At 39.2% G+C, this 23,463-nt stretch overlaps 2 protein-coding genes across 2 annotated transcripts in view; one reads left to right on the forward strand and one right to left on the reverse strand.

Annotated features, from left to right (window-relative positions):
- Window positions 1–13,811, reverse strand: part of cmss1 (cms1 ribosomal small subunit homolog) — a 29,349-nt gene extending 15,538 nt beyond the window's left edge. Inside the window, exon 1 of the mRNA XM_085435741.1 lies at window positions 13,697–13,811. Within this exon, the coding sequence (XP_085291867.1) occupies window positions 13,697–13,745 (49 nt within the window). The 5' untranslated portion in view covers window positions 13,746–13,811. The remainder of the gene's footprint in view (window positions 1–13,696) is intronic.
- On the forward strand, window positions 6,533–10,947 carry LOC146690579 (filamin A-interacting protein 1-like). The gene is made up of 2 exons (XM_085435733.1): window positions 6,533–6,697; window positions 8,103–10,947. The coding sequence occupies exon 2, from the start codon at window positions 8,425–8,427 to the stop codon at window positions 10,606–10,608; it is 2,184 nt and encodes a 727-aa protein (XP_085291859.1). The 5' UTR covers window positions 6,533–6,697; window positions 8,103–8,424; the 3' UTR covers window positions 10,609–10,947.
- Window positions 13,812–23,463: the final 9,652 nt, after the last annotated feature.

A 23,463-nucleotide genomic window follows, 5' to 3' on the forward strand; every position in this document is an offset into this window, starting at 1 on the left:
AGACTAGTTGTCTGCTTCTGCATGCCAAACTGAAAAAAGGCTTTTACTGATCCACCACAGGCATATATGCAATTAAAGACCAAAAATAGTCATACCAGTAGAGCGATTAAGTTCACTAGAATTCTCTCTCTTCAAACACAATGTGGAAAGCTAAAAACATATTCACTTAAAGAGTATGTGGTTCATCTTGGCCTAATGATGATTAATACATGAGTACATGGCATGTCTGTGGTGTGTCTGTAGCCCCGTGTGACGCATTTATTCCTGAGTGTTCATAACATACAGGTTCTTTCATCTCTTTGCCCGCTCTCCTTTCTAAATATCTAAAACATCATTCTTTATTAAATAATCTAAAGCATAATCCAACTGAACACACACCTACGCTGTCTTAAAAGAATGATCTTAAAAGAAGGAGACCATAAAAAGGAGCAAAATAGCTAGCTGCCTCTCCAGTGAGTCCCTCGCGCCCTGGTCAAGTCTCCAAATTCCACTGTCATGGGGAGCAGCTAGTGCTTGTAGTCCTTGTTCTGATCTGCAGCCTCTGTGAGACGGTGGAGCTTGAGCTCATTCATCTGCAGGATCAGACTCTGGAGAAGTAGGCGAATGATGGTGGAGGGCCACGACAACAGTGAGACGGGTCAGCAAGCCAGTTGGCAGGGAATGACGTGATGGAAATTATGAGTCTGAATCACCAAATGTTCTTGGCCAGGAATTAAAATACCTGGATACACTGTCCAACTAAAGTCTGTGTGGGAAACACTGGTTATTGTCTGGTTCACTTCCTACCCTTGCTTTTAGGCTCTATTTGTCAGTTAAAAGAATACTTAACCATTTTGATAATCGGTTAAGTGTTTCCGTCTGCTTTTAGGCTAAATGCTAAAATCTACCTTGTAAAATCTTCTGATTTTGTAGCATTTTACAGCATCAAAATTTGCTCTACTCTTAAATCCCAGTGGTGAATCACATCGGATAGAGCCAGATATTTGATTTAACACAGATTTTATGCTGGTTCTTGACGCAACCCTGCCATTTATCCAGGCACTAGGAGAACACCAGTTTCAGACTCCCTGAGGATGGGTTTTCTGTCTCTGGCTGGTCTCAAACTAGGGATGTTTAACGTGCTGGGTATCTGTCCAACTGCTGAATTATGTATTCCAAAGATATAGTTTGTCTAAAATGCACAGGTTTCTATTGCCCTTCTTTGCATTCCTGACTGCACTTCAGCTTCTTTGAGTTTGGCTTAAATAGGTTTGAGCTGAGTTAAATCTTGCATTTATCCCCTGGGTAAACAACATAAGGCACATGGTGATACGCTTGTCCCTTTCATCTCTTTCCCAGTCCAGTCTTTTTTTTCTTTGCTTCTTGCTTTGCAGATGCCTAAATATTTAAACAAGAATTTCCACTCTTACTTCAAATCCTCTTCAACTATCTTTCAATCTCACTCTGTTTCTTCTCAAAGTATATGCTCCAGGCCAAGAAAACCACACGGCCTGGCTAAAAATCGGCACCCCTCACTTTTTTCCCCCCCTCGTTTCCCTGGAAAAGTAGCTCCACCAGGTGCCATATGCTCAACAGATGACTTGTTTTAGCCATAATTTAATACAGAAGATTCAACACACATCGTATCACCACTTTGCGCAACAGTATGTGTCAAAGGACGATTACATCTTCACGTCACTATGCCATTGCAGCAATCTGGCTGTTCCAACCTCAGCTATCAGAACATGCTTTAAGACTGTGCGTATTTTCTATGGTTTATTACTGGGATGACAGCATCTCAGCATTAACCGCACACACATGTTCAACATACAAGGGACATCAATGCTCTCATCTGTCCATTTCAGTTCAGCATCACAAACTCTTCATAGACTTTACCCAAAACCACTCTTAGAGCTATCATGTTTTCACTTAACAACTGATGTGGCTTTCTCATCAATACATCATCAGTGAGCACTACAGATGCAGGAAAGGAATGCACATGATCTAAAAAGGATTATTTAAAACAGCCCTATGAGGCTGTACACTTTAGTCCTTTGGGTTAAATTCTCAAGTTAGCTAAAATACTTTCATCCTAACATGTTCATGTCATATGCTCAAAGGGACAATGCATACATATAACTGTTCCATGTTTATCACCTTAGATTAGGGTGTTAGCTTATATTGTTTGCCAATTAGCACTACAGCCCCCCCCCTTCCGCTATTTCTTTTCCTGTGTTGAAATGCCAAAGGAGGAGGAGACTAACCAGACGGGAGAGCTGAACAGCGTAACTCTATCAAATTAGCATATCAACAAGAATTACGTCAACCTGAGTATCTGGTACAGTTTTGGTTTTCTTCCTTCATTCTTTGTTTTTCTAATCATTTAGTCCATTTTAGCATCATAATAACATCCGTTACCAAGTGAAAACTGTGGCCTCGGGTTTAAAGACGCTGATGTGTTTTGCAGCTGCAGCACACTCAGCTGCAAACTGTTTAAGTGAGTACTGGGAGTCCTCCTGGGATGGTGGCGCTTTATCACCTGCTCGATGCCTTCCTTCCTCGCAGCTTCTATGCCTTCAAATCTGGCTACAAAATATACAAAAAGTAATAGAGGCAAGATCAAGCCTAGGCCAAAGTTCAACACACACAATAAACAGGTCCAAATTATTGCCAAGAAAGTAAACACGTCTTTCAGTTCAAGGGTTGAGGCAATGTATAGCAAGGAGAGGCAAACCCTGGTTTTCTCTGTGGAAAGCCCTGCAGAAACCCTTGGGGAATCTGCATTGTTAGTCTACATACCACATGTAGACTTATTTAGTAAACTCAAGGCTCCTCGGTGCAACAAAAACCGCAGGAGGGTAAAACATTGGTCTGCTGCACTACAGCCTAGATGAAACCAGCATTCAGCCTAAAACTGAGGCTCAACTATCAGTCTCAACCCCTTTTTCAGGACTCTGGCAGAGAAAATAAAAGGCAGGCGGGAAGGGTGATATCCATGTAATTGGCACACACTGTCCAGTCCCTTTTCTTAAACAGCTTGACTCCAGACGGTGAAACTGTGATCCCATTAGCGCTAGCATCAGAGCAGAGCCTTGATGCCCAGTCAAAACAATGCATCTTAACTGGTTAATCCAGCATCAGCCTCATGTGTAAAATGTCTGTAGACAAAAGGAGTTGTTTGATAAATTACTATTATACACAACTGGAAAGAAACTGAATAGCCTCTTCTGTTTTTAATTTTATTAATTTAACACTGGCTAAAATGTAATTGCACTGGCTGCCAACTCAACAAAAAGACTTGAAGTTTTCACAAAGAGGAGAAGAGGAATATTTGTACTTCACATTTGCTTTCAAGCCAAGTTTTTCAGGTCATAATGAAAACTCTTTAACTAATGAGGTATTGTATTACATGGTTAATAAACAAAAAATTTTCAGAACTTCATATCACATACATGCAACAGATGTGCTGTTGCAAATGAGACCCGCGGCAATCCTTGTATAACGTTTTATAGTTGTACGAAGAACTGAAAATGTTATTCCTGTATTACCTGAATTACTAGAGAACCAAGAGAAAAGCAACACAATAAACACGGCTGTGCCAAAGCAGAAACCCGCAGATGTTCTGTTCGTCCCTCACTCAAACGCATTCGCCATCTGCCTGCTCAGCCAATGAAGTGTCAGAAGATGTTCATAAATTATCAGGATCTGGCAGTGAATCAACTCAGAGAAGAAGCACTGCCCCGATCACAAGCTGTTGGGCCCATTTATTAGCTATAGTGAGCAGATGAGGTCAGTTATTCATACTTTCAATTTTATTAAACATTTAGATAAATGAAGGGAAGAAAGCCAACACCGACTGACTAAGCAGCTGCTTTTCTTTCTGTACTTTCAATGTGCCATTTATATGAGCGCTCTTAGAAAAAAGAAGGATTTGTCAAATGTGACAGCCTTAAAAAAGAAGAAAAAGAAAATTATACCTCTGCATGAAAATAGGAGCTAAGAAAACAGAGGAGAGTGCTACACTCGGATAAGAGACATATTACATATCGGCATTTCTTGTGTGTGTGTGTGTGTGTGTGCGCGCGCGCGCTCTTTTAACCCCCAAATATGAGTTTTCAAGAACTGGATGAAATGCCAACTCCTCCTCTATGTAAAAGAGGACCTCATGAACTCTGATATGGGAGTTGGTATGTGCATAGATATTCAAAGGAATGAGGAGGATCTTTCTCACACAAGAGAAATATCTCAAATCTCTCTTTCCTGGCAAAATAATTATAAAGGTCATGGCAAAAAGAAAGTTTGAATCTTATAGTATTTAGTATATAATACAGTATAAGTATATAATTAAAATAGTGTCACTGTCTTCCATGGAGGTAGAAGTAGTTGAAATGGTTTTACTGATAAAAATGCAAAACACAAGCAATGCAACTTGGCCTGGCTTTTGATCATTTCAATATTACTTTGATCAAAAGTTAAAGGTTCTTTTAAGTGTTGTAATTTCCAAAGCATATCAAAGCATAAAAGGCCACTTTTGATAGTGAACATATTCTAAGATGGCAAAGGTACCTTAATTAGCCAATAATAAATCATCATACGTGCCTAGACTTGTAATCAACCAAATCCTGTGACTCCACTTTGGGTATCCTCCCAGTTGGGCAAGATCTGTTTCCCACTAAGGGGCTTCAAGTAAGGTGTGAAGTTTTAAAACTTGGAAAATTGACTTTCAACTTTAACTTTCTGCATTTTGGTTATCAGATTATTTTCATTTCATTTGGGTTAAAGGAAAATAACTGTAAATCTCAGACCCAGAAATAAAGCAAAAAACAACAAGGCTGTGTGTGTCTTAGGTGGCTGCTTCATGGAATTTTTTTAAATTAAAATTCTGCTTGTGTCACGTTAATTACCCAGTGGCACAGTACATTTTATAATGACCACTGCAGACCAAAAACGTCTGATGACTCGTGCTTAGCTGCTGCCATTTTATCAGCTACATTTCATTAAAACAGAGCCTAAGACAAGAGGTCTATTAATCCTGCAGTAAAAAAAGAAGAAAAAAGTTACAATTTATGCAATTAAGGGCAAACTAAATATTAGAAATGCCACTCTGTGTTTTAATAAAACATGATAATCTTCTTCAACAATAAGTAATCACCATTACAAACCAAAAACAATTAGAAATGAAATGTTATCAACCACAGCTATCTATGCCTTTAGAACAGGCAGCCACAGTTGCCATGAAGCAATTAAGGGATTAAAGCAAATACCAACCAGGCACAGAATACAGCCTTACATCACCAAGTTATGCAACTTGTAGAGTCTGTTATGAAGAGGAGGTTGTGTCTCTAAATGGAAGACGTTCACATGTTAAACTATGACACAAATGATTCGAGATGGATTCTCTGCTGACAGAAACAGCTTAAATATTCTTGTGCATTGCACACACATTGCATGTGCGATTTCTTGTTTCTATACCTGACCTGTGTCTAAGTAGTTTCAGTGGGGTTTAATTTGGCATGCTTCATATAAAAAAAAAAAAGCTTGTGAACATAAATATCTAAAAAGCGAAGTTTAAGTGCACCTTTTTGCCTGTTTTCTAAATTCTTGTGAGACTGCGACATGCCTCATGAGGGAAAAGGCCTCTTTTATTTGAGGCCTACGTGAGTTTGCTCGACAGAGGGGAAAAAAGAAAGTACCACCACAGGTTTATTTAGCAGTGAAAAACATTGCAAATAAATGGAACAAAATCTATATTTTTTTGATTTTGTTTAGCACAATCATTTAAAAAGCTTAAACATTAACACCTATTTATTATCTTTTTCATTCCTGTGACAGATGAGACTAACTGCGAGAATAAAGGAGTATAATCACGCTATACTGAGCACGCAGTTCACGACTTGAGTAATCAAAAAGAAGATATAGATAAAGTGAAAGTTGATGATGGCATGAGAGGGAAAAAAAGATTGGCATTTTCATAACTAGAAGCAAAAATGTAGAAAGAGAAAATAACTCACAAAAGAGAGAATGTGTTGAGGAGAGAGAAAGAGATGAAAAAAAGAGGGACATATGGATGCAATTGAGGGCCGATGAACTGATGATGTCATCTCCCAGTCAGGTTATCGGGCCCCAGGCAAAGCTGCTACAACTCACAAAACATGTTTTTTCTTCTTGAAGTATATTCAAACTCCAAGCACACAACATATAAACTGGTCTGCATGCTTCTGGGACACGCCAAGGCAGGTTAAGAATTTATGTAGCATGGTTATGGTTAAATGTTCGGTTAAACTAATCCTGCAAACTGAGGGTGTTATCCTTGCAGATTGAATGGTGATTGAAGACTTTTCTTTGCGTGCGCACACACACACTCCTTCCCATTAGCCTCTTTGGCATTGCTACACAATGACCTCATCTGCAGTGGGCTGAACTCCAGAAAAAAAAGACACACACACAAACACACATGTTCACACACACACACACACACACAGAAATAGAGCCTGTACAGTCCCATATAAGGACTTGCTGATGATGTAATGGGCGCCACTGAGTGCGAGAGAGTCTCTGTGCGGAGCACTTCTCATAATGTTTGGTTTTCCGGATGGAACGTCCACATCACTGGGATCTCTGGGAAAGGGAGAGGTAAAAGAGTGGAGGCAATTTATTTTTTGAGGATTTTTTTTCCAAAAAGAAAAAAAAAAGGACACGGGCCAGCTGAACTGCACAGGTAGGAACGAAAAATTTTTTGTTCTACAGCAAAAAGATGCAGACATGCATTTAGAAACGTTTCCCAATTTAAAACCCGATTTACAACTGCAAGATAAGCTGATAAGGATAACGTAACTGTTGGCTAATTCTACACAGATTAAACAAAGAGATTGCTTTGCAACAGAGCTGTTCAAAAGGTATCCAAGGTGTTGATTTAGATGTAGAAAATTATTTTGAAGATTTTGCTTTTTGCAATTTTCTGCATTTAAAAGGAATCAACACATTACTCAAAGTCAAGAGAAACAATATAACAACTCATCAGTGAATGATCTTATTAAAAACAGAAATACTTAACAGCGAGTTCATAACCACCCATTTGTTCCACTTACAACTATTTAAACTGCACTAATTAAACTCACTCAAAACACACTCCAAGATTAAAGTTGTAAGAGAAACATCTTAATTAACAGCGCGCTTTATTCTTTTCACAAACACAATGTTCAGTCTCGTATTTGAGATTTAACATTAGTAGCCTTATATTTTAAAAAATTAAACAAAAAAACTCATTAGTTTCAAGTCAATATAGAGGATCTGGAATTATACACAAGTAGAGCTAAATGTCTGGACTACACTGTCACTGTTTTTAATGTGTGCTTGTTTTAAAAGATTCTGCTATGTGAACTGTGGATATACCTCTAGAGTGCAAAATAGCATGACACAAAAAGTCCAAACTCTCCCATTCCGAATAGTAAAAATACACCGGTGACAGATCACATTGGAGCATATGTCTCATGCACTAAGATGACAAAATACACAGTATGAATTAATGCTTGTACAGAACTCGTGCGCATCTGGGGGAATGTGAGGAGTGACAGCACTTGGTAAAAGTAGCCAGTCTGTAATTACTTTAAGAACAGAGGGGAATTCCTGACTCTCTTAGCTTAAAGTGGGGTTTACATTTGAGGTGCACAGAAGGAGGGTGATTGGATGCAGCATTGAGGGTACTCAAGGGTAAAGAAACTTCTTAATTAACCAATACTCCCTGCCAAGGGACCATCTGCCATGTGAGTCAAAACATCCCACAGAATGGCTGTTGCTTTGAAAGAAACACACAAACATAAAGAAATATACACACATGTCCTCATGTTGTACATTTCACAGGAATACACAGATGTGCAAAAAAAAAAAAAGCCTCCTTTGCTTCTGGGGGAAACTGAGTGGGCAACAAACTGTTATTCAGATTCTTCTGAAAAACAAAATAAATGTTTATGCTGGAAATACACAACTTAGGACATTTTGTGAGTTCAAGAGGTTAGCTGTAAACATAAAAAGTGCCCTTTGGGGGCTGAAATGAGTCAGTTACACAATAAAACTTGGCTGCATTATTCTGTTTGACAATACATTTCAATTCTTTTCCTCTGCAGACTCAAGCTGTTGCTTAAAAAGGAAAGAGAGTACCAGGAAATTAAAGAGAAGAAACATGAAAGAGAAGCATCCATTCTAAAAAAGGAGCTGACCGAGCTGAAGGCTTTTGCACTGCTAGTTGTAAAGGAGCAAGAGAGACTGAGCAAGCTGCTGGAGGAGCAGAAACGCTGTACCAAAGAACTGACGGCTATCACTGACCATATCAAGCAGAGGCTTAGTGCTCCTAGACGAAGAGCAAAGGTGGGGGAGGAACTAAAATCTCTGCATATCGAGGTTGAGCGCCACAATCAAGTTTCCCTCTTCCACAAAAGCCAGAACAACATGACAGCCCTAAGCCTCCTGTCAGAGGTCGAGGTACTGAGGAGAAGGGTGGTGCAAATGGAGGGAAAAGACGAAGAGCTGATACGCATGGCGGAACAATGTCGAGACCTGGACAGCAGACTAGCGAAGGAGACCAGCAACTGCCGTAGCCTGAAAGCTGAAGTGGATAAACTCAACAGCAGAATTAGTGAACTGGACAGGATGGAGGAGGCTTTAGGCAAGAGCAAACAGGACTGCAGCATCCTAAAAAACAGCTTGGAGCAAGAGAGACAGGGCAGCAAAATGCTTTCTGATGAACTTGACACTTTAAGGCTAAAGGTAAGAGATCTAGAGGCCGTTGAGAGCCAACTGGAGAAGAGTGAAATGGTCGTCAGACAAGATCTTGGCAAGCTCAGGTCACTTACTGTAGCTTTGGTGGAGGACAGAAAAACTATGGCTGAGAGACTCCGACAGGCTGAGGAAAAACTACATAGGAAGGAGGGCAAAAGAAACGAGCATGGCAATTTGGCCACAATGACAGAAAAGCTGAGAGAGGACAGGCTGCAGGCACTGAGGTCTCAAGTGGACTTGGAAGAAACAATAAAGAGCATAGCAAAGGAAAAAGATGATCTCCTGGACAGTCTGAACAAAGAGGAGGAAAGAAACAGAGAACTACAGAATAAGGTAACTATAATGAAGAAGAAGTTACAGGTCTTGGAGAACAGGAAAGAAAAAGAGGACAAATACTCATACACCTCTATTCCAAATAACACTGCCTATTACTGCCAAACTGAGGACAACAAAGTTAAAGAACTGACCCGTGAGTTAGAAATGCTGCAAAAGAGACTCCAGGATAAGGAAGTGCTGGAGGGAGAACTGATGAAACTGGAAGAGGACTTTGAGTGTCTTGAAAAGAGGCTCCATGAGGAAAAGACGAGGACCCAAGCTCTAACAGAGGAGCTGGAAGTGACAAAGAGAGAGCTTTCAAGGTACGAGCAGGCAGAGAAGCAGGAGGTCAACCAGGAGCACCTTCTCCTTTGCCGCCTTCAGAAGGAGCAGGTTAAATCTAGACTCTTAACCAGAGAAGTAGACAGCCTGAAAGAGAAACTCCAGAAGCTGATGGGAACAGAAGAATCCATCTGCAGGATGCAAGTGGATCAATCCGCACTGCAAAGAAAACTGAACCAGCAAGAAGCCAAGAACAAAGAGCTGGCCAGAGAGATGAAGGAACTTACTGGTGAGCTAGACAGATACAGACAAATCAATAGTGTGAAACCCAGTGCCAGCAAACACACTGCAGTCCATGATCAGACCACCAGAGAGGTACAAACTGAGCCTGCACAGAGCCTGCTTCCTGACTATCGGAGGCACAGCAAGAAACTAGATGAACAAAATGGTGACACAGACCCAAACCATAATGTAGAGATCGTCAACAAAAGGAGCTCTCCTGTCAACAGCCTTAACAGCTTAAACAGTACAAATAACAACCTAAGCCAGGACAGCAGCCACTCAGGGACAGAAATGCACCCAACAATTAATGGAGAAGTTATGATGTTAACACACACACCAGGTCAGCCACTGCACATCAAAGTAACACCGCATCATGTCCTCAACACAGCAATGCTCGAGATCAGTAGCCCAACCGGAGAGACAGCGTCATCATACACCAGCACAGCCCTAATCCCGACGAGTGGAGCTTCACCTAAGCAGAGAATTACCATCATCCAGAACCCTAAGACCCCCACTTCCAACCCTGACCGTGCCATCTCCCCCCTTGACGGTGCGAACATGTCTCGAATGTTGAGCCCAAATTGCTCACGCTCTGTCACACCCGACCACAACAGCTCTCCTATTCAGATCGTAACTGTCAGGAGTTGCTCTCCGGAGCCAGCAGAGGTTACAGATCAGACTATTTTCTGCAAGACACCTGAACAGCAGAACGGCTGGTACCATTCGAGGTCCAGTACCCCTGACTCAAGTCCCAGTATCATCACAACAGAGGACAGTAAGATCCACATCCATCTGGGGAGCCCATATTTCCAGCCCCGACATGGTATGACCCACAATTTCCCACAGCCCGTTGGGCCATACTATGTTCGACATGAACAAAGAACTCAAGTACTCACTAACGGCTGTCATGTAAAAGGTGTTGGAAAGATTACAAGTAGCATCACTATATCCCCTGCTAGCTCGCCAGGATCATAATCCTTAAATGTTACAATAAGCAGTCTTTGTATTTAGGTGAAATACAAATATATAATATGTATTTTGCAAAAAATATGTCCTCAGTCATCATTTTAAACTCTACACAACCAAAATAATTCTGCAAATGCAAAAGTATTTTGATGTATTTGAATGTTTCGTCATGTTTGTTTAATGAGAGCCTTTGTAAAGCTTACTTTATTTGATTACTGTCTCAAGATTTATTGACTTTAACTACCCTTCATTGAATGTCAAGTGCCTGTCTAAGACATAAATGAGATGTCAGTGTTTTAATAACATTCCTTTTTTTCCCTTGTTCATTAAAAGTTATCTTGTTTTCTATGTATTCATACTGAATACTTCTCAGAGGAACTGGGTCGCTTGCCAGTTTAAATGCAAAACAGCTGGATTTGGGAAAAAGTGAGTGCAAAACAGTGCTTTGATGTTTGATGAATTACTGGAAGAAAAAAAAGCTTTATATGTTTGCTGAGCTGGGTTCGACTCAAAAACCTTTTTTCCCCCCTAATGCAAGGAAACTTGGAACACTTGGTGATGGAGGTGGTGTCCAGGTTTAATTGTGAATTGGCCACTAATTTACTTTTTAGTAAATATTATGAACTGTAATTGTTATTATTAGCATTTAACTAATTTCAAAGTGACAAGTGATCCAATTAAATCATTTAAAAAGGTTTAATAGATACATTTCCACTGCTTTCCTGTGCTGTGAAAACAAGCAAGACCCCCCAAAGTATTCAGCATGTGCCTTCTCCTGCCACACAAATATCCCAATTTATAGATTAATGAGGCATTGTGTCACCATACTGATGTGCTTACTTTATGATTCTACAGCCTGTATGATGTAGACAAAAGTAGTTTTGGTTCTCAAAGTTCAGCTAAACAATAATTCTGTTGCTTTCAAGACACCTATTTAAGATTCAGATGAAGAATGCTAAAAAGAAAAAAAAACAAGTGTACTGTTGAAAAAAGTAATGGAAAATTAAATCTGTTATGAAAGAAAAATATGCACAGGAATAAGGAATTATTGTTTATCTTGGAGAAAATACAGTTTACTGCCTTAGTTTCCGAAATAGCACAGATAATCCTCACACATTAAGCACAGTGATAACTTCTGCAAAAGCTCAATAAGGCTGGAAAAACACACAAGTTAAACAACAGCAATCAATTTATTCTTTTTAATTAGGTCAGCCGATTCCTTTAAATAAGCTCGCATCAACCCTGAAACCATAACAGCAGCCTTTGCTGTTTTAAGTGAACACAACCCTTATTAGATATTTTTAAGTGCAACATGACAAAATGAACAGTTACACAGTGTGGCAGAAATAAATAGCCTAAGACACTTCAGCAAATGAAATCTAGTCACCAAGTCATGATGAGCTGTGCCATCCAAATAGGAAACTAGCTGACAACACTGGGGGATACCATTACATGTCCTGGGGGGAGAGACGCTGGCAGCAAGCCTACAAATAGTGTGTATCTAACAACAGTTGCAGAGAAATATTAATGTGCAACTTGACAGGGGCTCTTGTGAGACCCTTTATTATTGGTTTGAGAATTTGGCCACGAGACACATCATCGCAAAAAAGGAAGAAAAAAATATATAGAAAAAAGCAGGAAAAAGTTGCACTGCTTCTTGCAAATTGCTGCCTTATTCTTAAGACTTCAAAGTCAATCCCATCCTCCGTCTAACAGACTTCAATTCTGCTTTACAGCCCTGTCAATTTTCTGTCAGCCTTGCAGCCATTTCTGTCAAGCAGCTCTGTGATATGAACGCACGGAAGGACGGTTATGCCAGGGGCAAACCTACAAAAAGAAAGCGCTGCACAGATCTCTGGACATAAAAACACACATGGGTTTACATAAGTAATAGCATGAAAGGTTGGAGAGTATCACCTGTGCAGATAATACATTCTGCTGAAGCATTTCAAAGTGATCACAGCTCATTGCCCAGGACACATGGAGAACAGGCAACTTGTAGAACCCTTCTCACTGCCTGGTCATGACTTTCATCATGAACAAATCCCAACTTTTATGAAAGAATGCAGATTTTACAGAAGTGGTCAATCAGCCCCAAGAGGAAACTGTAGTAAACAAATAGGCAAACTCTAATAAATTAATATATAAGTAAAATATATGTATTATATAAGTAATAGATCAACTAATCAATTAAAGTCTGCGCTGATCTGTAAACACACAGATGTTTATTATTTTAAAGCAACGTTAACACCTGTATAATATTAAAGAGCGGTATATTGCATTATATAACTAACGTAATAAGGATCAGAAATTGAACTGAGGCTGGTATGGCTCAATTCAATATATTTTACTGACATGTGCACTAACACCTGGCATATTATGTTTCGTTTCTGCGTGCATGTGCGGAGACAACAAATGCAGAAAACGTGAATGAACATATTTAGCTTAAAAATTGCTAATGACTCTCGAAAATACAGCATCATGCTCACATTCCAATATGATCGCTACACAATCAGGTCATTCGTCCTAAAACAGCACGACTGCCCTCTTTTGGTATGCAGAGTGCATGAAGCTGTTCCAGAAGTAGCCGCAGGGAACTTCCTGTGTTGATATGTGGCAAGAAACGTGGGTACAGCCCACTGGATGCTTAAACCTATGCGTGTAAGACAGTTCATTTTTAAGTTGAAAGAAAGCGAAGGGCACGATAGGGGACATTAGAGCAACTTTACCTGTCCTATAACCTCGTTTTCTGCAGTGACCCGCACATAAAAAACAGGTGAAAAAAAACACGTGTTAATACACCCCCTGCTCATAATAACTACTGCGACCAATGCGGATAATAACTAACCAGACGTAAGTCACAGTTAGCACTGCTTTGTCTTTTCACTTGCCGCTATGTGTACTTTAGGTTAATATTGCACGAATGTACCCAGGGGTTAACAGTAACTCAGACTGCTGCGATTGTTGCTAGCTAGCGTTAGCTTACTATAGCCGACAATTTCTGCAACAGCTCCAAGCTACCGTTGTGTTTCCTTAGACTACACCAGGACCTCCAATACAACAAGAGAAGTCAAATGTACATGGTTAACCCAAATACCTGATTTGTACTCGTGTTGCCACCACTCGTCACCCAAGTCGTCACCCATTTTCTTTAGCTAATACTCCGTCCAATCCAAATATACCGCTAAGAGAGCAAGCTAGGGTTGCGTTCACAGTCAGTAGGATTTTTAAATGTAACAAACTGATACAATACTAACAAAAATACTAGCTGACACACTTTATACTGTAGGCATACATGTGTATTGATTACACATACAGATTCAATAATTATACATTTTTCGAAGTTACAGTTGTTTGCACATTTATTTTTACTTGGTGGAACGCCCATTGAAATGTTACAGTATTTCAAATTATGCTAAATGTTTTTGTCTCATCACAAGATTACTAAGTGGCTCATTGTTAAATAATATCTGGGACTCTTAAATAAAGGTGGGTAACATACGACAACCAGGGAAACAAAACAAAACTGGTCTCTACTTGTGTACACATGGACAGTGAAGGGGCCTCGGCCTCAGGATCCCTAACTATCAGAGAGCGCATAAAAATGTGTCTGGGAGCCACCCGATGCAGTGACAGTCAATGCATTAAGCAAGTTGCTATTGCTTTTTTAATGAACAAGTGAGATTTAATAATAAAATTACTATAATTCACTGTAATACTATAATAACTGGCCAAAAAAAGATAGATATAAATATGAAATAAAAATGAGATCAAGTTAAGGAGGAGTAAAAAGTAAGACTGTGCAAGCAAGTAGTGCAAATTGCATTAATAAGTTATATGTACACTATAAATCTGAGAAACAGCTGCAAGAAGAAATCAGTGCAGTATTTTCTGATTAAACACTGCAACATTTTTTGGCACTTTAGATACATCACACAGTATCATGAGGGAGACATGTGACTGGCCTCAAATTTATTCTTCAGCACAAATAAAAACAACTCTAAATTTGCAGCAATGCAAAAACATAAAGCATCTTATCAGCTACAAGAAGGGGTTATAGCAACAGATAGTGTCGATGAGCAGCTGAGACAGCCTTGCCACAGGACAGTGGGAAGTTCTTCAAGATGCTTTGAGCAACCTACCTGGCAGGCACCTTAAAAACAATGCACAACACCCATCATTTAGGTGATTTATGGTTTTTTCTGTGTGGGCAATGGGTCATCTGCCCCTTGAGCATCCTCCTCTGTCAAACCAACACTCTCTTCGTCCTCCTTTGCTGCATCCGGACATCTTCTCTGTGATCTTCCTCTTTTCCTGTGAAAAAAAAAAAAAAATTTTTTAATTTCCCACATGCTGACTTTCTTATCTGGGTGATAATGATAATCTGTTTATCATGCAATTAATAGTAAAGATTTGCTTAAGCACTTAACAAAAGCTCCAAAATCCTTTCTTCCACTGAGGGCAAACACTCGTGCCTCACTCGGCATACATTTGTCCTTTGCTCTTCAGTCATCAAAAACAGCTTTTCTTTTTAGGGCTGTTATCCTTTCAGTAGGTAGTACTTTACTATTTCGAGATGACGGGTGTTTTGTTGGATGGGAGAACAATAAAGATGACAAATAGGTTTGCGAAATAAATTTTACAAATGACGAATGCAATTACAGGATAAACCCTCATTATTAATCACACAGTGACATTTCTCTTGAGGACGAGAGCGCCATCTTACTGTTCTTTTACTTTGTGTACATTACAAAACACGTCTTTACATCCTCTGTCATTATTGTTTGGAGGAGGAGGAGTTTCAGCACAGAGAAGAAGTGAAAGGAAAAAGGAGGAGGATGCGCTTGGAATAGTGCCCTCGTTCCTGCAGCTGTAGTGGAGAGGAGGGACGGCTCCTCTGGGAGTAATTGCATGCTTTTTTGTTTTTCTGTCAGAATAACACATTTCTGCCTGGTATAGGGTATGAGATGTTTGATTAAAGCTTTACTGCAAAAAAAAGAACAGACTGATTACTATGGAAATTATGGAGGGTTTAGAATGGCTGTGCTGTGTAACCCTCAAATGGGGGGAGAAAAACAAATAAAGACAGAGAAAGGAAGGATGCAGTGAACACATTGTGCTAATGTCTGCCAACTTTCAGGCAGGACAATAGGCTCTAAATGGCAGCTATGTATGTAATTAAGAATCATTCCTGTAAAACACAGGGCTCGTCCTCATTTGTCATTCTTTCTGTTCACTGTTTGGCTGCGTTTTCAAGGGAAACAATGCTGTAAAAAAAAACAAACCCATACACACACAATCCAGTCTTTTCTAGGCCATTGGGGAACCTGTATGACTTTTAAAAAAAATCCTGTGTTAATCAGCCAACTTGTCTGAGATGAGATGCATTTTAAAAGGGAAAATTCACGACGGTGAAGAACTTAAAAGTGGAGCTTTCTTTTTTCTTTTTTTTTTTGCACGAGTCATTTCGAATGCATGAGCGCTCATGCATTCGAAATGACTCTGAGGACGTTGTTTGAATAAACACAGTTGAAATGTTTTTAATAAAATATAGATAGGTATATTTTATCCAAATTTAGCTAGACTTTGTTTTAAACTTTAGAAGCAAAATGTTGTGCTGTTTGATATCACCCTTAATCTCCAGGTACACATTAAAGGGACATTTCCACTTTAAACTTGAAGGAGAAAAAGAGCAATGGCAGAAAAACACGGCTAAGGCCTTTTTTTGTATCTCAGATTTCAGAAATTTTATATTTGAACTTATGGACTTAAAGCATTATCTTATTTATTTATAGTAAATTTATATATTTCCAGATGGGCCTAGTATCTCAGAAGCTACAGATAACTTGGGATTTACTGAGAATTTAAAAAAAAAAAAAAACATGTGTGAGCGGCAGATCTCTGGGTAAAAGCAAAATAGCTACAGCCAATATCTCCCTTAAAATGGATCTAAAATGAGCATAATTGGTCAATAATTAGACAAACACACCAAGAGGCTGGTCACTAGGAAACATTTGTATTTCCCCGCCTGGTTGGGGAGTGGTTTTCTGGAGATTGCTGGCAGTTGCTAGGTGAAATTTATTTTAAAGAGCTATAAGGTGCTGCACTGAAAATCTTGCAATGATTTTAGTGGCGAGTTTATAGCAGCGATCGCCTGTAACTTGTATACGAGATACCAACTTGTCTAAAAGTCTGCAACTGTTCGCTAAGTCGTAGTGAAACTGTTAAAAGTGTGATGCAAAACACATACAGAAATAATTTGCCTTCAAAATAAAAGCAGCACCGTTCAGAATGTATTAGTTTCAGTGTGCAGGCAAAACTTTTACATTATAGTGCGTGCAGACAAGTAGGTGTCCTCCATGCAAACTATGGCCAATTTGCTAGCAATCTGCAATTTGCTGCAGCATCCTCTTTATGATTGTAGTGACAGGCAGTAACCACTTGGCAAGTGGTTAAAAAAAATACACATTTTCCCCTAGCAACCAGAGGTAGCTGTGGGGAGTGGTCTCTAGCCATGTAAGACTGAGGTGTAAATCAAGTCAATTTAGCTCCTCTTTAAGTCTGGTTACCCCTGAGATCTACATATTAAGGATATGAATCCTGTTTGACAGCACATGGAGCCAAGAATAGAAAAACTGTATAGAATAAAGTCAGTCTGAAGCCTGGCTGGTTTTGGTTCATAGACATTACTTGCAAAAACATTGATTCTTCAATATACTGTATTTAGATATACAGACATGGCAGGAAATAAGGAAACTTATAAAAAGTCCACATAAAGTTAATTTTTCTGAACTTAGAAGTTTTTTAACCTTTATGCCTTTCTACTCTGTCTCACCACTCAAAGCTCAAAGCGCTTTCATTCATGCAGTGCTTTTATCTATACCTAAGGCCTTTTTATCCAACATTCACACTCCGATGGTTGCATCTTGGCCACTTAGGGAATAGTATCTTACTCAAGGATGAGGAGCCGGTAGTCAATCCAACCTTTCAATTGGTAGATGGCCTGCTCTACCACCTGAACCACATAACCTCTGACATCCTGTAGATTTCAAAATCTCTTACGTAAATCTCTCTCTCTGGCCAAGGGAGCAGCCATACGACCTCCTAACAAGACCTGATCAAGCTCTTGTTGGAGGAAAGAATCTGTGTTTGAACAATTTCGTTGTAGCATAGGGAAGAACTGGGATGCAACAAGATCAAAAATAAAGACAATAAAAGTTTGAAAAGTTGTCAGAATAAAAAAACAACAGAAGAGAAGACAAACGTCAGGCTAGTGTAATTAAAAGCGGGCAGCTGTCTCTTCGGGCCTGTGTGATTGCACACTGTGGAACATTGGTGTTAATGTGTTTATTTTGTTCTGAGCAGCTGTTCCTCCTTTTTTTTCATTTTAATGATCACAAGAGGATGTGGTTTTGGTTGTATTTTCTTTGGCTGCCTCTCTTTTTTCCCCCCCTTCTGAACACAGCAGAGGAGAGGTAGGACAAAACAAGAATTGACACAGACTAATTATGTCTTTCAAAAGTTAACAGCTAATTACTATACAAAAGCCATCATGCCACGTGATTTCAGTGATAAACACACTCTTCTTTACCTAAGACTTGTGCTCATTCTAGATTTCCCTTTCCTTGTTTTGCCCACTGAGGAATATGCAGTTCAGTTTGATGTTCTAACAGTTGAACGATGAGATGACATTCACTGAATAACTTTGTTGCTTAATTGTGCAGTAACCTTGTGCAAACAGTGGCCAGGAGATCCGAGGAGAATCGTATATTTATAAAAGTACAACAGTGCTGTCAAAGTGAGGGGAAAAAAAGGGGATGAATTAAACGAATATGAAATTAAATACAGTAACTGTCATGTCGTTATGCCACAGTTTGAAGAGGGGGGGCAAAAAAACAGTCAGTGCCTTGACAGCAAGTTTGTGACCAGAAGAGCCGCAAGTGACCTTGAGCTTTCGAAAACTTCACAACACGCAACCCGTGCTGGTCTGCGACTTACAACTGTATTCATGAGCATCTGGCTGAGCCTGACCTGCATGGAGATGAGCTGCATTTTAAGCAACTGGTACGTTTTAATCTGTTTTATTTGTTTGTTTGCTTTGATTTTCCTTTTTGTACTTTATGTGTGTTTGAGGCAGCAGTAAAATCTGAAAAGCATTAATGATACATATCAGTTAGAGACATCTGAAAATGTCAGAAATCTCATTTTCAAAGCAGAGTTTTAGTGGAATACTATGCAAGAGAATGATGGTATGTGACAGGGTTTGTAAGTGTTTGGTCACATTATACATGTCTCTCTGCGACCACGGATAGGATTAGCAAGCAAATGCCCTCCTGTAGATGTGTCAGGGGGTTAAAGGTAAGACAGTAGGTATCTCAGTGCAGATGACATTATCCAAAAGGTCCCAGTTACTGTCAACCTCACCAAATGTCCGACCGCATGCTATGCAAAGTGTACTGGAAGACAACGGACTAGAAGTTACAGCATTACATGACATCCAACTTTTTTATTTGCTGGCATTTCAAAACAGGGCTGTAGGATTTTAGAAAGTCATGTTTGTCTGCCACCAGGCCCTGCATGTCAAGTTATAATGAGTTCAAACTTAAACTTTTTTCTCTTTTAAAAGAGATTTAAGGGCCATGTCACTGATTGTACATCAGTATTCATTTACAATTCTAGAGTAGTTCTACTACAAATACACTCATTGGCCACTTATTTAGTTGTACTCGTTCATCTGCTTGTTAATGTAAAAGAATATAATCACCAATTACATGGCAGCAACCTGATGCATTTATGCATGTAGACAGGGTTGTGAAAATCTGCCCAAGTTCAAATCAACCATCAGATTTGGAATTAAAATGTGATTTAAGTGATTTGAACATGTGATGCTTTTTTTGTGTCGTCTTGGTGTTTCATAAGCTGCTGATCTTGAGTAATTTTCTCACACATCCATAACTAGAGTTGAGAAAATGATTCTAAAAAGGGAAAATATCCTGCGTTAGTTCTTTGGGTAAAAAATGCCTTGCTGAAGCCAGAGGTCAGAGCAGAATGGCCAGACTGCTTTGTGCTGACTGAAAGGCAACAGTAACTGAACCACTTTTTACAACCAAGGTATGCAGAAGGGCATCTCTGACTGCACAACATGGAGAACCTCGAAGCAGATGGGCTACAGCAGCAGAACACCAGGTGTGACTCCTCTCATCTAAGAACAGGGAATTTAAGCTAAAGTTCACACAAGCTCACCAAAATTGCACAACAGAAGACTAAAAAAGGGAAAATCATTGCCCGATCTGATGAACATCTTTGTCTCTGGCATGATATTTGTATTGTAGGGTCAGAATTTGGCATAAACAACACAACAGAATGGATCAACTTTGGACCTCTTAGTACCAAATGAGCATTATTTAAATATCACAGCTCATCTGAGTATTGTTGTTGACTACAGTTTACCCATTTTATGCTGTTCCAACATGTTAACCCAGTCCAGCTCAAAATGATTTCTTAAATGTGCCAATGAAATCATTGTACTCAAATGGCATCCACAGTCACCAGATGGCTTGCAAGGAACAATGGAAGCCAACCCAGTAGTAGCAAGCTGTAACTAATAAGGTGTTTGGTGCCTGTAATATGTTGAAAATGTCACAAAGTCATTTGCGGTTCCAGAGCAAGCTATTTAAAATTCATACGGTTCCAAGTGATCTCACTTAAGTAAACCTTGGTTGGGGTGAAAACCAAAAGTTGGGAAAAATGTGGGTGTAGAATTAGAAAGAAGTGAGCTCACAGAACCAGTTTAAGCCTACTCCTAAACTCAGCTTGAGGCGTGATAGCTGCTAATAGCATTAAACACGCAACTGTTATATTTCTGCAAATGTCCCCTGCCTGTTTAAAATGTTATTTCAGTTTTTTTCTCTGCACTGTTAGATGAATAGTTTCAGCCGAGAGATGTCTCTATATTTAGCTTTATATATCTATATCTTCAAATTAGATTTGTATCACAATGATCAGTACAGCCCTCGGAATAAGCATAGGCTGTAGTTGTTACACTACATTGTCAAGTATTATGCGAGTTGAAATGAGTGTTATGTCATACTTATTTTGAATTTGGTCTGTTAATGCATTTCCAGATGATGAAAGTAAATGAATAAAACAAATGTGCTGTCAAAACTTTCAGCTGTCTGTTGCAATTGTTATCAAATGAGTCTTTGTTCTGCTGGATTTGTCTTCTCATTCATGCCAGGGTTTTTTTTTTCTCCAACAGATGCAGCAAAACATCAGTTCTCATGTGTGACACCTCTGAGTGCTCGGGGATGGTGCAGACAGCAGAACCAACTGTGTGGGAAGAATGACAGGACATCGTGTCCCCTCTCTAATTAGGATAAGTGACAAGAGTGATTGTTGTTAGCTGCAGAAGTGATGGCATTAAAGGGCTGAGAGCCAGCCACACAGCTGGGAGATTAGGGACACGTGCATATTTTGGCCTCGACACGTACGTCACCAAAAGGACACGGAGGAAGAAAACAAGGTGAAAAGGGACTGCTACGTAATGCACCTGTCAAATAGGTCCTTGCAACATGTGTGGTGTTATGTGACCGAGGAGAAGAAGGCCAGGGCATTTAGAAGAAACAAACACTTGTGTTCTTAGCTAAGTGCGACGAGGCTTATAGGATGCAGACTGCTGTGTGAAGTGCTGAATAAAAGGTGCACAGATGGTGTTTTATTTATCACAATTTAGACTTTCATGTCCATTGTTCTGTATCAGTATTTGGACGTTTCTGAGTGCAGTCTTAATAATGCTTTGAATTAATTTGCTTTCAATAGAAGTTCAGCATTACCTTGTAAAGTGTAACACTTTGTGTAGTTTCTCTATCGCAAAACTGTGGAGAAGTGAGCAAAATGTGTACTAATGGAACCTGATCAAATGTTGTAGCTAATGTTATTGAAAAAAACAGACCCCAAAGTGAACCCAACCATAAATAAAAATCGTGTTGCTCGATGCACATCAGAAGCAACAAATCTGCAGAACAGTCTGTACAACTTGTCAGGCTCTCAGTGGTCATCAATAGCAATTGCTCACGAACTCAGTGTGAATGTTATTGAATTAAACTTAGGCCTTGAAAAGACCAAATGCTCCAAATGTCTGCCGCCATTGATTGTTATTTAACAATGGAGAGCTGACATTTTCACTACTCTGATTCATTCCATTGTTACAGAACCTTGAATTTATTTTGTCTGTTCAACCACGATTTGTAGCACGATAAACGGGACAGACTGTGCCAGCCCATTTCACTTCCACATTAAAAAACCCCCAAAAAGTGAGTAATCAATGAGTGATCACGTTCCCTCCTAAATATTTACTTTGTTTAAATACTAGTTACTTAATGTTTATTATACTATTTATTTCCATACTGAGCACCGTCTGATAAATCTTTTTACAACTACTAAAAACTGCTATCCAAGGTCAACAATAAACCTTTAGCTTTCAGCTAACATGGGTGCTAAGAAAAACAAGCATCTAGACAATCTAAAATACAGTGAGAACAGGGCACTGCTAGAAAAACATTTAGTTTAGTATCTGTACAGTTTTTCTATACGGTATTTTCATTTATAGTGCCTAGCTGCCTTTTTATTCCACTACATATAGGATGGGAACTATAAGGTTTAAGACAATAATAAATATCATAAAACATGGATTCTCTTTTGTACTGTGTAAGTGGCCATAATAAAGTCTTACTGCAGAGTTTGTCTACACAGCGTCCAAAGTCATCAAGTTGAAACATGAATGCAAATGCATGCAGGAGAAGTTTCTTCTCCTCTACTTCTTCTTTTCTCTCCTATTAATCACCATCTGAGGCTCTACATTCTGCCTTGATCCCTTGGAAGAGGCACAAAACCAAGATTTGAACCACTGGAGTGCAAAAGCTAACTACTGTACAGTGTATGTAAAGAAGTTAATGCTTCATCTCAAGCAGCAGCAGCAAAATATTACTCAAGCACTGATGCATCAGTATTAAGAAGCTACTGTAGTAATGTTATATGGAATAATATATCATTTTTAACTGTTAAGACGTTTAACCAAAGTAAGGGCTTGAATAACTTTTTAATAACATTTAATGGGATATTAAAGGAAAAAAGATTGGTACCTAAAATTATGTTACTGCAAAAGATACTTTAGCTTTTGTGGTATTTTTATGTTCCCAACATCACCAACAAGGTTTAACTTATAAAAGGTCACATTAAAAAGGGGGAAAAAGAAAGCCTAAACTGGTGTAATCTACAAAAATATCAAAGCCTAAACAAATAAGTTAACAGCCCTGCTAGCATCATGCAAACACTGGAGCCGATGCCTGTTAAGAGTGTGGTACACCCAGTGTACTAATACACAATGATTCATTCTCACATTCCCAGCTATGAACAGTTACCTGACATTCATGTCAGCAAGCTGGAGTAAACAGAGGAAACTCATGCAGGCACAGTGAGAACATGCAAACTGTAAACTCCACACAGACCTGAGATTTGAAATGAAACATTAAACTTCCATTATCAATGCATCTGACAGGGGAACAAATCAAGTAAGCATCTTCTACAGTAAAGTTCTTTTTTTTTTTTTTTAAATGTTTTTATGCCTTAGAAGCTCATTGAACCTCTGCGTGTGTGACTGGGAAGTACAAATGAGCTGAATTCAGTTGAATTAAAAGGAACAGTCGTCTATTTGTCCATTTAATAAGCCACAACAAAATAAATTATTAAACGAACAACAGCAGCAACAAACAAAAACAGGAAACAGCAAGGTGTCTGTCCAATACAAACAAACAGGGATTACAGAACAGAGAACTGCTTAAAATGCTTAGTTACTGATTTTTTAAT

The sequence above is a fragment of the Copadichromis virginalis genome, linkage group LG16 (genome assembly GCF_057382275.1).
Source record: "Copadichromis virginalis isolate Kocher_CV1m ecotype Utaka linkage group LG16, C_Virginalis_male_GT1.1, whole genome shotgun sequence".
NCBI classification, from domain to species: domain Eukaryota; kingdom Metazoa; phylum Chordata; class Actinopteri; order Cichliformes; family Cichlidae; genus Copadichromis; species Copadichromis virginalis.

What these genes read in the sequence shown, in the direction of transcription:
- LOC146690579 (XM_085435733.1), top strand. Translation starts at nt 8,425, where the DNA reads ATGACAGCCCTAAGCCTCCTGTCAGAGGTCGAGGTACTGAGGAGAAGG.